Below are 15,896 nucleotides of genomic sequence, written 5' to 3'. Positions count from 1 at the left end.
GTAGCCATCAGGACGATTCCAAATTGATGAAAATAATAACCTAATTTGCCATGACCAGACAAAAATTTAGTTATTTCAAAGCTTGGCACCAACAGGTTACTTTGCAGGCAGTTGAAAACCTCAGGAAAGAATATTTCTCTGGTGACTTGGCTGCTAGTGGAAGAAGTCCGAATGTTGTTCCGTTGATGGATTACTTGCTTCTTTATGATGCTTTTAGCATAGCTAGATGATGTTTTGCCATAAGTAATTTCCATATTAGATGTAGCTGCTGCTTTTGCCAGATCAGCTTTCTCGTTTCCAGATAATAGATTAATTAATTTATCAAGGGAAATTTTGGATAAATATCCTAATTCTTAGAAATCATTTATGAAAAAACTAGGTAAACACTTGATAGGGAATTCACCACCTGAGCGATAGCCCTAAATTCAAATCAGTGTTGATTGATTAATTGTAGCGTAAAAACTTTCCAGTCTGTCAAACACACATAAAAACCAATATAAATTATAATACTACTGTGTAAAAAACTATTGTACACTAATTTTTACAGATATGTTTATAGTGTTATAATTTATATTGGAATTTTTGTGTGTTTGACAAACTGGAAAAAATTAAAACTAAATCTTGCCAAGTCGCTACTGTAAAGTACGACTTCCCTCTTAACAAATGATTGATTAATTGAGAGAAAGTATGGTCAGTAATGAAGAAACTTAAGAGGATTGAATGTCAGGTAGGAAATACGAAACTGGAAGTTATTAGGATATGTATTCTCCCAGGAAATTGAATTAACATGCAGCAAAGCTACCGCAGTGAGCTTTTACTTGTGTTCAGTGGTATTCTGTAAAAGAAGGAAAGGAGTGAGTTCACGGACAAAACTATGTTTAGGACTACATCAATTTGTTTTCGGGCCACATTTGCTGTACAGGAGTGAAAGCTGAATGGACTCAGGATATCTTATTCATATGTTAGAAGTAACAGACATGAAAACAGCGAGAATGAATGCTGGTACAAATGGGTGGGAACAATAGCAGGAGGGTACTTGGAATTAAGAGATAAAAGCTAAGTTGGGAATAAACTCTATGGGTGAAGCTGTACGTATAAACCGGTTTTGATGGTGGTGTCATGTGAGGCAAATGGAGGATAGGTTACATAGCAGACTACTGGATTTGGCCATGGAGGATAAGAGAAATAAAGGGAGACTAAGGCGATGATACTTAGATTCAGTTTTGAAAGGTTTAAATGAAAGAGACATGGAACTAAACAAAGCCCCAGAGCTAGCTGAAAATAGAGGGTTTGGAAGTTCTTACTTTATTCACACCGGGCGAGTTGGCCGTGCACGTAGAGGTGCACGGCTGTGAGCTTGCATCCGGGAGATAGTAGGTTTGAATCCCACTATCAGCAGCCCCGAAGATGGTTTTCCGTACCTTAATTAAGGCCACGGCCGCTTCCTTCCAACTCCTAGGCCTTTCCTATCCCATCGTCGCCATAAGACCTATCTGTGTCGGTGCGACGTAAAGCCCCTAGCCAAAAAAAAAAAAACTTTATTCACAAAGGCTGTCAGACTGAATTCTGAAAGGTTTGAGGGGCAATCAAAAAGTTCCTGTACAGTCCTGAATCGGGATGCCAGTCAGGCAAATTCACTGTGACCATTGAGACACTCATCCTGCTGATGCACCAGGTTGAAGATCCCCATGTGGTTAAACACCATGTCCTGCTACGTGAAGAAGTCCATAACCGCCTGGTGCACATCCTTGTCTGACAGGAAGTGTTGACCCTTCATGGCCTTTATGAGGGGACCGAAGGCATGATAATTGAATGGGGAGAGATCAGGATATAGGGCAGGTGCTCGAGTGTCCTCCATTGAATTGTTGTCTGTAATGGACGGCCTTCCGGATTGACTGGCGTCTTTTATCAAAATGTGACCTGCACGGAACTTGGTGCACCATTCCACAACAGTGCTTTTCGACAGACACGCTGCCCCATACACAGATTTCATTCTCAGATAGATATCCACCGGTGTTTGTCCTTCAGCAACCAAGAACAGAAGTACAGCACGTTGGTCCTATTTGGATGCATTTGGTAATAACATCGCCGTAAGTTCACATGGCTGCATTTAACGCACGATCCTCGGCACAACACGGCTGCCACACTAATCGCTTTTGCCTACATGTCCGTGCTTATATACCCTTATCGGAGTCACGCTACGTTGCATGTCCGCTGCAGCAACGCCGTCAAGCAGAAACCTTATGGTCATGCCTTATATAACTGTATAAAGCAGATGTTTGTATGTACGTCAAGTGTAGGCTAAGTTTTTTCATTGATTTAAGCATACCATCTTCTTATTTGCAGATATGCAGTTCCTAGCACACCCCTCTCCATATCATCTACTGTGGGACCAGTAGAATTAAATGCATTGGTGAATGCACTTCTTGAAGGTAAATAAAGAGTACATTGCATTATTGAATAATACTTTTTTTTTATTTTCATGTATTTTTCTGTTATCACTGTGGGTTTTGTTCCCGAAGAGGATTCATTATTGAAAATGACTGCTTCCTTTCATCATACGTTACTTGAATTTTTGTTACTCTGGATATTTCTTAATGCTTAAGTATTTTCCTAAGCAGAATATATACTGTAATTTTACTGCGCTTAAGCCCCTCACGCACACGGGGACAGTAGTGGCGGCCAGTACTGGCGGCTAGAAGTAACAGCCAGTGAAATGGCAGGGCAGTAGGCTTACACACGAGGACAGTAATGACTTCCATTTTTATGTTGTAGTGGCAGCCAGTAGCTAGTTTTTGTGTGGACGTGGTGAGTGCAATATTGTCAGAGCACTGCGTGGACTAATGTCCGTGTGAGAAAATGTACTGTATGCTGCACTGGAATGTATCGGTTCCCGTATGTTCAGTCCGGCTCCATGGCTAAATGGTTAGCGTGCTGGCCTTTGGTCACAGGGGTCCCAGGTTCGATTCTCGGCAGGGTCGGGAATTTTAACCATGATTGGTTAATTTCGCTGACACGGGGGCTGGATGTATGTGTCGTCTTCATCATCATTTCATCCTCATCACAGTTGCCTACGGGCGTCAAATCAAAAGACCTGCATCTGGCGAGTCAAACTTGTCCTTGGACACTCCCGGCACTAAAAGCCATACGCCATTTCATTTCCCTATGTTCAGAATGGGTCTGCATTACCTATGAGTAATACCATTATATGAAGAACACCACTGGTCTGCGTTGCCTCTGATTAGTACCACTATGTGAGGAACACTATGAGTCTGCATTGTCTGAGGGTAGTTCCATTATGTGAGGAACACCATGGTCTGTGTTGCCAATGGGTGGTACCATAATGTGTGATACACTGTGAGTTTGCATTGCCTATGATTTGTACCACCAGGTGAGCAGTACGAAGAGTATACGTGGCCTCTGATTAGTTTCACCATGTGAGGAACTCCAGGGGTCTACGTTGCCTGTAATTAGTACCACTATGTGAAGAACACCACAGGTTTGGCTGTCGCCCGTGATTAGTACCACTATGTGAGGAACACCATGAGCCTGTGTTGCGTGAGAGTAGTACCATTATGTGAGGAACACCATGGGTCTGTGTTGCCAATGGGTGGTACCAAAATGTGTGGTACACTGTGAGTTTGCATTGCCTGTGATTAGTTCCACCAGGTGAGTGGCACCAAGAGTATTACATGGCCTGTGATTAGTTCCACTATGTGAGGAATGCCACGGGTCTGTGTTGCTTGCGAGTGGTGCCATTAGTTGTGAAATACCATGGGTCTGCATTACCTGTGATTAGTACCACCATACAAGGAACACCATATAGCTCTAGACTGGTTGGGGTAAGAGGTATGATTCTGAATTGAGTTGAAATATTTTGAGTCTATTTCTCCGATCAGCATTGGCCGCAAAATCTCTGACATTCTTAGCCATAAAAGGATCGGTTTCTCTTCTGAAACATTATCTAAACAGCAGATTATGAAAATAATTGGTTCTTGAATGTTGTTGTCACAGGCAACTTCCACTTAGGGGAAGTGGTTATTCATTTACGGAATATATTTTTGTTATGTTGAATTACATGTTGCTTCTCCTTTCTGTTCTGTGTAGAGAGCCAACCTGACTGGAAGAAAATTGACTTTGACTTCTTGGTCTCCAATGAATTTATCCGAGGACCTCTTAAGAACTTGCTTGGTCCTGCTGGTGGTGAAACAAAAGTTGTAATAGAATACCTTGAGAGCCGGCCTGCACCAGAACCTGAGGACTGTCTCCTACATGATGACTGGGTATCAGCTGTACAAGTCAGTGACAAATGGTAAATGCAACATTCTTCTTACCTCCTTTTCTCATTTTTTCCTATTCTTCTTCTTCTTCTTCTTCTTCTTTTATGACCACATAGGATCACTTTAGTCAGTCCGTCGTTCAGGTCTCTTTGAAGGGATTGTTCGGGCTTTGCGGTCCTCCCAGTACTTCTTCAGACGCTCCGATCTTCGTGCCCTTTCCTCAGTTGAAAATGTGCGTGTTGTTGGTTTGTTTTGTGTAAGGGTAAAGCGGAGGTTTGTATTCTTGAGTTTTGTATTCAATTTTATCTTATTTTTGGTGTCTTCTGTTGTAAGGCCTATTTCCTTCAGATCCTCTCTTACTTCTCTGATCCATTTACATCCTGTTGTGGTATTTTTTGAGACGAGATTGTGTTGTACTAGTTGTTTCAGAAGTCTCGAGTCCTGCATCCTCATGATATGTCCAAAGAATCCCAGTCTCCTCTTACGCATAGTATCTGTAATGGGTTCTAGCTCTTTGTACACGACTCTGTTAGGTATTAACCGCCACTGTCCATCTTTCTGATATTTTTTGTTGATACAGGTTCTTCCAATCCTCCTTTCAATTTTCTGAAGTCTGTCAGTCTTTGATTGTTTATTCAGGTAAAAGAGTGTTTCTGCTGCATATGTAGCTTCTGGTTTTAGAACTGTGTTGTAGTGTTTTATTTTTGTATTTATTGATAGACATTTCTTTTTGTAGATATCCCATGTTAATTTTTGTGCTTTAGCTAATCTATTTGTTCTTACTTGGATTGAGATTTTTTCATTTAAGTTATGTGTTATTACTTCTCCAAGATATTTAAACTGAGTTACTATTTTGATTTTATTACCATTTATGGTGACTTCTTTTAGCTGTGTTGGTTTTTGGGGCATAATTTCTGTTTTTTCAAATGATATTTTGAGGCCAATTTTATTTGCAATGTTTTGAAGTTCTGATATCTGGGTTTTTGCTTCTTTTATGTCCACTGCTAGTAATGCTAAATCGTCAGCAAAACCCAGGCAATTTGTTTTGATTTTTCGGCCAATCTTTATTTTGGGGGGACATTTTCTAAACCATTCCCTCATTACCATTTCTAGAGCACAGTTAAATAATAGTGGTGAGAGCCCATCTCCCTGCCGTAGTCCAGTTTTAATTTCAAATGTCTCTGATGTTTCACCCCTAAACTTCACTTTTGACTTGGTATTGGTGAGAGTCAATTTTATCATGTTTATTAATTTGGGGTGTAGTCCAAGGTGTCTTAAAATTTTAAACAGAGATTCTCTATGGATGCAATCATAAGCTTTCTTGAAATCTACAAATGTTATCACCATATCTCTGTTTCTTCTCCTGTTATAGTCCATTATCAACTTAAGACTCATGATCTGATCAGGACAGCTCCTCCAGGGTCTGAAACCTCCTTGATATTCTCCTAGTTCTTTCTCAAGTTGTAAACTTATCCTATTAAGGATGATTATTGAAAATATTTTGTATGTTATGTCTAGGAGCGAGATTCCCCTGTAGTTATTAGGGTCGGTTTTGTCCCCTTTTTTGTGCAGAGGATGAATGAGGACTGTTGTCCAGTGTTCTGGTAGTTCTTCCTTAATCCAGATAGAGACAAGTTGTTGATGGAGGGCAACTTTTGCTGAGGTTCCTGCATATTTCCAGATTTCCGCAAAGGTCTGATCTTCTCCTGGCGCTTTGTAGTTTTTTAATTTATTCAGAGCTTGGTAGACTTCCTTTATTGTGGGGGGATTGATGTTTTCTGGTGATGTTTTTATCGGGGTGTTGGTGTCCAAATGAAGGAGTTCTGTAGGTTCCTCACAATTTAAAAGCTTGTTGAAATGTTTAGCCAGAATTTCTGCATTGTCTTTATTGTTATGGGCCAGCTTACCATCTTTATCCTTCATCAGTAGGGTCGGGGGTTCATATTTTTGGAGCTGCTTTCTGAAGGTTTTGTAGTAGTCCCTTGATTTAGTTTTACTGAACTGTTCTTCAATTAACTGCAGGGTGTCCTTATGATGTTGTCTTTTTATTCTTCTTAAGACTTGAGTAGTTTCTTTTCTCTGTTTTACTAGCTTTTGATAGGATATTTCTGTCTTTTGGGACTGATGTAATAGCCATGCCTGATGTCTTTTCTCCACTGTTTCATCACATTCACTGTTCCACCATTGGTGTTTTTTACGTGGTTTAATTGGAGCTAGGTCTTCTGCAGTTTGTTTAAGGTTGTGTACTAAGTCTTCAAGTTTGTCTGTGATTTTTATTTTTTCAGTTGCTTTCTGGTAATTTTTGTTGTTGATTAGCTGGGTAGGATCTATTTTTCTTTTAGTTTTAAGGGCTTGCTTTTGTTGTCTCCTCTGGGGAGTGAGTTTAATTTTAATTTTAACTACGTAGTGATCTGAACCTGTGTCTATTCCTCGGAGGACTTTGACGTTATAGATCTCTTTGTGGTGGTATTTGTCCATGCAGACGTGGTCCAGTTGCCATTCTCCTTTAGTGTAGTCAGGGTGTTTCCATGTTGTGAGTTTTTGAGGTTTCCTCTTAAAAAATGTAGATTTTGAGATTAAATTATGGTTTCTACACAGGTCAACTACAGTAGTCTCTCTCCATTTTTATTTGTTCTCTTGTGTGGTGGCCATTTTCCGATGATGTCACGGTATTTTCTTTCTCTGCCTAGTTGAGCGTTGAAGTCGCCTATTAATAATTTTATATGGTGTTTGGGGATGTTATCTATGGTCTGGTCCAATAGGTCCCAAAATTCTCCTGTTTCCTCCTGGTCTTTTGAGGAGTTGTTTTTATCATTAGTGGGAGCATGGGCATTTATTATAGTATAGATTTTTTTAGATGCCTTTAAGGTGAGCGTTGAGAGTCGTGGAGACTGTGATCTGAATTCTTGAACTGAGTTTATTATTTTAAGGCTGACCAAAAATCCTGTTCCAAATTGTGGGACTGTCTTCATCACTCTCTTCCCGGGTATACCTTTATAAAGTCTGTACCCTTGAGATTCCAAGGCATCCTGGTCAGTGTTTCTAATTTCCTGTAATCCCATGATAAGAATTTTGTGTTGGTCCATTTCCTATTATCAATATGGACAGCAGTTTTAAATCGAGACATATTCTCAAAAGCTCTGTGTAAAACCTGTTTTTTGCCCTGGGGTTTTGATAGCTTTTCTAAAATGTCTGTTTTTAAAATCCAGTTACATGCATTTGAACCTTAGTGTAACAAAATCAAATGCTCACATTTGGGCTACATTTCTGGAACTAAAGATTTAACCTGAATCGTTTGGTTGAAAATGTGGGATGAGAGAAAATATGTTTGTTTGGTTTTTTTGTTTTGACCGATCGAGATGGCCATGCGCTTAGGGAAGTTCAGCTGTGAACTTTCATTGGGGAGATAGTGGGTTCAAACCCCACTGTCGGAAACCCTGAAGATGGTTTTCCATAGTTTGGCATTTTCACAACTGGCAAAAGCTGGGGCTGTACCGTAATTAATGCTTGTTGTTTAAAGGGGCCTAACATCTAAGGCCATCGGCCCTGTACCATAATTAAGGCCACGGCTGCTTCCTTCCCACTCCTAGGCCTTTCCTAGCCCATCATTGCCATAAGATTTATCTGTGTCGGTGCAACGTGAAGCAAGTTGCAAAAGCTTTTTTTTTTTTTTGTGAAAGCCATTTCTTTTCAGATTTAAGCCAGTTAATGTATAACTATGAGGTTCTTCACTCCGTCTGTCAAAACTAATTAAGAATAAAATAAAAATTAACAAAATATCTGAAAAAGAAAAATTTAACAAGATTTATACCAGAAAAAGACATCATAGATTAAAAATCCACAGTTGCCCTTCAGGCATGCAAATTGTTGAAAACATCCTAGGGATATGAGCTATGAATTTTAGGTAAATAAAATATAATAAAGTATAAGAATATATTCTTTATTTATTCCTAAAAATTGCAGTCCTTTTCTTAATCAGTAGATTAACAGTTTGCTGCTTTTTTTTTTTTTTTTTTCAAAAATCAAAGAACCACTGAGGGTGTTGAACCAAGGAACACATTACAGAAAGAATTATGTAAATAAGTTGATTTGGCTAGGATTTGAAGAAAAAGGAAAATGAGTAAAGAAACAAGTGATTTTATGCTCTTTTTTGGAACTGTATTTCGGCCGGAAGTGATTTTTGAAATTTTGTTTTAGTTAGATAGAGCTATCCAGCCAGACTCACAATTTGAAACCTTTCCAGGCCCGTCTTTCAACTTTCGGCACAATTGAGAAAATTGCTTAATTTTGTGTTTTTCATTGTCTGCTAAGAAATGTTTTCAACATTAAAACAGAATGACATGTTTCATTGTTAAAAGAATATCATCCATCAGATTGTAGCAAATCACACTTTTATCATTATTTTAATTTTAATTATTGTTAATTATTTTTAAAAATAATAAGTAGAATTTTACTATCTACTTCACAAGCTTTATAGCATAAAGAAGTAGAAATGATTCAAATCTTATATGAAATTCCTTGTAGAGGAGAGATGTGTTCACTGCAATAGTCTGGGATTCACCACCCTGTCCCGAGAAGTAATTTACTTTTATAACCTAATTAAATGGTCAAGCAGGTACTAGCATTTCTATTGGCTGACATATAATTGGATACAATGTCATTCCCAGCAATCAAGAGAAATATATTCCATTACCAATCCTCACAGAATAAAAACAGTCATTGATAGGGACTTGTCAAATCAAATGCACTGCAGTCTCGATCTCGATGCATTACCTACCCAGCCACACGCAACAAATCCATGCCAATGGCTTTAACACTATCTGGCATACTTAATTAATTCAGCTTTTTTCTGCTAGCCCACATGGAATGCTCTATGGAATGCTAGAGGCCTACCAACCGCTTCACAGCCCTGCTTATGCCCTGGACTCCTTATGCTTGACTCCAGTCCAGTGGTCACAAGCCGTGTACAGCAAGTCTTGTCCCTAGTTTGTAAGTTCGCAAGTTAGGCAGCCTTGTGTACTACATGATCACATCTGCGAGAAAGAAACAAATTAAATAGATGTTGATTCCCATAGTGGAACCTGAAATATTTGTCCCGAATGAGTAAATTTATAATACCAGTATAGTTGGTCCGTTATTGGACATTATAAATTTTCCAGCTAACTCATTCCTGGTTGCCACCGTTTCAGCTGAAATAGTGTTTGGTGACAACGCACTTAGCATCGGCAGTCTATATAAGTACAGAAGTTTTTCATTATATTAAAACTTGTAAAGTTATTATTCATCAATACTGGTTCATATGTTATGGCTTCATGGCTAAATGGTTAGCATGCTGGTCTTTGGCCACAGGAGTCCCGGTTTCGATTCCCAGCAGGGTCGGGAATTTTAACCATAATTGGTTAATTTCGTTGGTGCGGGGGCTGGGTGTATGTGTCATCTTCATCATTATGTTATCCTCATCACGACGCGCAGGTCGCCTACGGGTGTCAAATCAAAAGACCTGCATCTGGCGAGCCAAACTTGTCCTCGGACACTCCCGGCACTAAAAGCCATGCACCATTTCATTTTACTGGTTCATATATCACTATACTCTCTATCTTTGACAAGTTTACGCAACGTAAACAATGCTGTACATATATATACGCATGTTTTAAGTGATTTGAGAGAATCTGAGGATCTTCTTGTAGAATGAAACATGTCATTCTTTGTACAGGTATGTTTATAGTATTATAATTTAGATTGAAATTGTTGTGTGTTTGACAGGCTGGAAAGTTTTTATGTTACTTTTAACTAAGTCAACACGGGAAAGTCTGGTTTCATTCTTAACAAAAAAAATTATATTACGAATATAGTTGGACATTATAAATTTTTCCAGCTAACTCATTCCTGGTTGCCAGCGTTTCACCCCAGTGTGCTAAGTTGGGCTCATCAATTGGTAAATAGCACACCTATCAGGACACATGGCTAGTGCATACCATGGAGGCCTCTGTGTAGGCTACTTGGAGCCACCGGCAGTGCCAGTGCACTATGAGAGACTTTGTCTCCTTTTCAAAAATTGATGCCTGCCTGGCCATCAGATGATATAGATGTTGATTCCCATAGGGAACCTAAAATATTTGTTCCGGATATTTGAAAATGAGATGAAGTCTCTCATATTTCATTGGCACTGCTGGTCGCTCCAAGTAGCCTACGCAGTGGCCTCCATGACATGCACTAGCTATGCATCTTGGTAGGTGTGGTTTATCAAGTGATGAGCCCAACTTAGCATACTGAGGCAACTATATTGGTAAAGAAACAAATGACAATCGTACCGTGCCTACGCTGCAAATCATGACTCATGGTACTATCGTTGCGTGCTACAAGGTAAAACTTTGCCATAATAACAACAATAATAATAACTGAAAGTGTGATCTGATGGTGTTTCTTCAAGAACGCAACTTGTCATTGGGTTTTTATTTAATGGTATCTTTTTCAGATATTTTGTTAATATTATTTTTGAATGAAGAACCTCAAAGTTATAACACTCGATGGGTCTTGATTAAATACTCACTTTAAAAGAGGTATACAGTATAATTTGGTCTGAAACCTGAAGACATATGAAGGTGGTTAAGATGTCCAATTATAAAGCATCTGATGCCATATGGTCACATAAAATGGTCCAAATCCCAAAAGAATAATATGGTAAGAGAGGGGTCCAAATTTTTAAGTTGCAATATATGTAGAAAAATCAGCATTTTGACAGTCTGTATATCAATTCAAGCCCTTATGTTCAGTTCCAAAAGAAAACTCCCTCTGAGGCTGAGATAATAGTACTACAAAAGCTGCCCAACAACCGTTAGAGACAAGGTTATGTGGGGGATTAAAAATGTGAGGATTCTTTGATTTGTGGATTCTGTAATTTGTTTCATGTCGACTTCTGAATGTGAATTCAATAGAGAATAGTATGCCTGACATAACAGTGACCTATAACAATTAGAACAGAAGTTACGTTGTGTACAATATTTTTTTAAAAAATGTGATATTTGTAGCCATTTCTTTCTGGTTTTGACTGTTTCTTCATAAATGTTAGGTTCTTCAGTCTATGAAAAGTAATTTGTGAGTAAATAAATTTAGAAACTACCTGAAAAAGAAAACAATTCTATCAAATCACTCTTGAAAGTGTTTAGAAATGTATAAACATTCATATTTACATTCTGTTTAAATCCTTAAAAACTAGACTAGTTGCTAGACTGGAGAGATATGAGGACTTCATTAACACATTGAGGACAGGCCCTGAACGGATAATTTAAGCCTACAAGAAAGAAATTATACTGCTGCTCTCAAACTACTGTAACTCGAAAAGTACCGTATTTACGCTAATAATCCCTGCATAGTGGTTTTAAAAATTTGAGGCACGTAATTGGGTGTGGGTTTTATTTGCTTCAGTGTTGGCATTTAACTTTTTTCAAAGTGAGCCTTCCTAAAGTTAGGGTGTGGGGATTATTCACATAAATACGGTATTTAAGATATCTATCTCAAACTTGGAACATGTACTCACTAGGTTGCTTAGTAGTCTGTACGTTGCAATACCTGTCAAAGCAGTACCATTTATGGCTCCATTTAAGTCTTTCTAAGCACTGTGTAATGTGAATGCCCTGTTTGTGCCATTCGTGTACTCATTGTTTTCAAGTATGCAAGGCTTTTTCTTTATGGCTACTCCCCACTTAGTGTTAGCCATTAATCATTAGAAATATCTAATTTAGTGTCAGTTGGTACCTATTATAACCGGTCTGTAATTAATCACATTTACCGATTAAAAAACGTAAAACATAAGATGTAAGGCTTTTCAGGCGTTTGCTCTATTAACCAACGTTTCGTCTTAGGTCTGACACTAGACTCGTCAGAGTGGGATGTGTCAGACCCTACTAAAGGTGTACAAATTGTACTTCAGGCTTGCCTGCCCCAAGCAGCTCTGCAACAAGCGAAGCAGCTTAGCTTGAACGTCAGCGAAGCAAGAGTGCACGCGTACTGAGCACGCTAGTCATAGCAAACCAAAACCTGGGTTTCCCTAAGCCTGACAGGTTGCCTGGGACCCGTTCGGACTGCGGGACTTGACAAGAGTGAACGTGAAGTTCGCTATCGATGCGACGTGGATGTGCCGTTATATGTATTGCGTCGAGTGCAGCTCTGTTGTAGTTAGAGGTGCAACCAGCAGGAAAATGAACAAATCAACCGTAAAGGAAGTCGAAGAAAAATTAATAAGTGAATTTATTCTAGCAATAAAACAGGGCTCCAATCCAGCATGGGAAAAATTATCATGTGTTTATTAACAGGTATCAAATAAGCCAGTAGGTTACTCGCAATGCAATTTTTGCAAAAAGCTACTCAATACCCATTCAAGGACCTCAAGTATGTTGCGACATGTCTGCAAATTTGACCCAAATTTTCCACAGTTTAAAAATATTTTGAAAGAGGACAAGGACTTGGTGACTGACAAGTGCGTGGAAATGTGCGCCAAGGACTTGAGACCGTTTACAACTATTGAGGGTGAAGGATTTTTAAATTTAGGGCGAACGCTGATAGAAATGGTCAAAAAGTATGGCTCGCTCGATATTAAAAATGTTATACCCTCTCGAGTCATATTTGCTAGGAAGGTATAAACCTCCGCGGACAAAGTGCGCAGTAAAACGCTTCCCGATATAGTACATGCTATTAAATCTGGCATCTGTGCGAGTACCGCTGACCTGTGGACAGATAATTACAAGGGTGTGCACTATTTGTCTGTCACAATGCACTGTATAAATGCAAATTGGTCTCTCAGTAAGAATGTATTAATGTGTTCAGCCGTCCCTGACTGTCCAAAAAACTGGTGAAAATATTCGCAGTGAATTGGAAGATCGTTTGAAAGGACATGGCCTTTCTCATGAAGATATTTGCAAAATTACGTTTGTAACAGACCAGGGAAGCAATATTGTTAAGGCCCTCAGCATATACAATCATCTTATATGCATGGCTCATATTATTAATACGGTCTTGAAGCATGTTCTGAGCGAAGCCTTTTTGAAAGAAAGTGTTCCTAATGTGTTAGCTGTTATCCATTCAGTGAAATATCTGGTTTCGTACTTTAAGAGAGGAGGCCTATATGTAAGGTTACAATCATCTTCGAAACCGTATGTTTCTACTCAGTGGAAAGTTATTTTGACATGATGCAATCATTTCACTCCCAGATAGATGCTGTGAGAACTGTTTTAGAGAAGGAGGGTGCCTCTGATAAAATGCTCGGTTATGATCAGGATATTACTGGCCTGCTTATAACATTTCTTAAGCCATTTAAGGAAGCCACAATTGATCTTGAGGGTGATGAGGAGCCGACTTTGCAACTGGTACTTCCGTGGTTTTATGCCTTAAAAGCCCATTGTACTCTACAGGATGACGATGAACAGGTAATATTTCATTTTCAAATTTTAATGCGAGTCTCCTGATATTTAAATGTGTTTTTTTTTAATTTGCTTTACGTCGCACCGACACAGATATGGGCTGGGATAGGAAAGGCCTGGGAATTGGAAGGAAGCAGCCGTGGCCTTAATTAAGGCATAGCGCCGGCATTTGCCTGGTGTGAAAATGGGAAACCACGGAAAACCATCTTCAGGGCTGCTGACAGTGGGGCTCGAATCCACTATCTTCCAATTACTGGATACTGGCCGCACTTAAGCGGCTGCAGCTATCGAGCTCGGTATTTAAATGTAAACATGCTTTCATACTTAATGGATTTTCAGTACTTGAAGCGTTTGAAACAAACCGGTGGTGTCTTCCTGGAGCAGAAAATGGAAGTCACTATGTTACACAAAATTGCAACATTTTTGGTGCCTAAATATCGCACATTAAAGAAACTAAATGCAGGAGAACAAATCGTTTGTTTTTGAGGCAGTTCAGCAAATGTGTGTTGAAGGTAAGATTCTGTGGTTATTTAATAATTATAATAATTATTATTAATTATTATTATTATTATTATTATTATTATTATTATTATAATACCTACATGTTTTAAGAGGAAACCTCAAAAACTCAAAACATGGAAACACCCTGACTACACTAAAGGAGAATGGCAACTGGACCACGTCTGCATGGACAAATACCACCACAAAGAGATCTATAACGTCAAAGTCCTCCGAGGAATAGACACAGGTTCAGATCACTACGTAGTTAAAATTAAAATTAAACTCACTCCCCAGAGGAGACAACAAAAGCAAGCCCTTAAAACTAAAAGAAAAATAGATCCTACCCAGCTAATCAACAACAAAAATTACCAGAAAGCAACTGAAAAAATAAAAATCACAGACAAACTTGAAGACTTAGTACACAACCTTAAACAAATTGCAGAAGACCTAGCTCCAATTAAACCACGTAAAAAACACCAATGGTGGAACAGTGAATGTGATGAAACAGTGGAGAAAAGACATCAGGCATGGCTATTACATCAGTCCCAAAAGACAGAAATATCCTATCAAAAGCTAGTAAAACAGAGAAAAGAAACTACCCAAGTCTTAAGAAGAATAAAAAGACAACATCATAAGGACACCCTGCAGTTAATTGAAGAACAGTTCAGTAAAACTAAATCAAGGGACTACTACAAAACCTTCAGAAAGCAGCTCCAAAAATATGAACCCCCGACCCTACTGATGAAGGATGAAGATGGTAAGCTGGCCCATAACAATAAAGACAATGCAGAAATTCTGGCTAAACATTTCAACAAGCTTTTAAATTGTGAGGAACCTACAGAACTCCTTCATTTGGACACCAACACCCCGATAAAAACATCACCAGAAAACATCAATCCCCCCACAATAAAGGAAGTCTACCAGGCTCTGAATAAATTAAAAAACTACAAAGCGCCAGGAGAAGATCAGACCTTTGCGGAAATCTGGAAATATGCAGGAAACTCAGCAAAAGTTGCCCTCCATCAACAACTTGTCTCTATCTGGATTAAAGAAGAACTACCAGAACACTGGACAACAGCCCTCATTCATCCTCTGCACAAAAAAGGGGACAAAACCGACCCTAATAACTACAGGGGAATCTCTCTCCTAGATATAACATACAAAATATTTTCAATAATCATCCTTAATAGGATAAGTTTACAACTTGAGAAAGAACTAGGAGAATATCAAGGAGGTTTCAGACCCTGGAGGAGCTGTCCTGATCAGATCATGAGTCTTAAGTTGATAATGGACTATAACAGGAGAAGAAACAGAGATATGGTGATAACATTTGTAGATTTCAAGAAAGCTTATGATTGCATCCATAGAGAATCTCTGTTTAAAATTTTAAGACACCTTGGACTACACCCCAAATTAATAAACATGATAAAATTGACTCTCACCAATACCAAGTCAAAAGTGAAGTTTAGGGGTGAAACATCAGAGACATTTGAAATTAAAACTGGACTACGGCAGGGAGATGGGCTCTCACCACTATTATTTAACTGTGCTCTAGAAATGGTAATGAGGGAATGGTTTAGAAAATGTCCCCCCAAAATAAAGATTGGCCGAAAAATCAAAACAAATTGCCTGGGTTTTGCTGACGATTTAGCATTACTAGCAGTGGACATAAAAGAAGCAAAAACCCAGATATCAGAAC

The 15,896-nt window shown here is 38.8% G+C and overlaps 1 protein-coding gene across 1 annotated transcript in view; it reads left to right on the top strand.

Moving 5' to 3' along the window:
- The window catches only part of LOC136881293 (ribosome biogenesis protein WDR12 homolog), a 74,281-nt gene that overhangs the window by 965 nt on the left and 57,420 nt on the right, over nucleotides 1-15,896 (top strand). The window contains exons 2-3 of the mRNA XM_067154088.2: nucleotides 2,347-2,432; nucleotides 4,108-4,312. Coding sequence (XP_067010189.1) covers nucleotides 2,347-2,432; nucleotides 4,108-4,312 — 291 coding nt within the window. The remainder of the gene's footprint in view (nucleotides 1-2,346; nucleotides 2,433-4,107; nucleotides 4,313-15,896) is intronic.

This window comes from Anabrus simplex, chromosome 9 (assembly GCF_040414725.1).
Source record: "Anabrus simplex isolate iqAnaSimp1 chromosome 9, ASM4041472v1, whole genome shotgun sequence".
Taxonomy (NCBI): Eukaryota; Metazoa; Arthropoda; class Insecta; order Orthoptera; family Tettigoniidae; genus Anabrus; species Anabrus simplex.
This window is presented reverse-complemented; position numbering and strand designations above follow the sequence as displayed.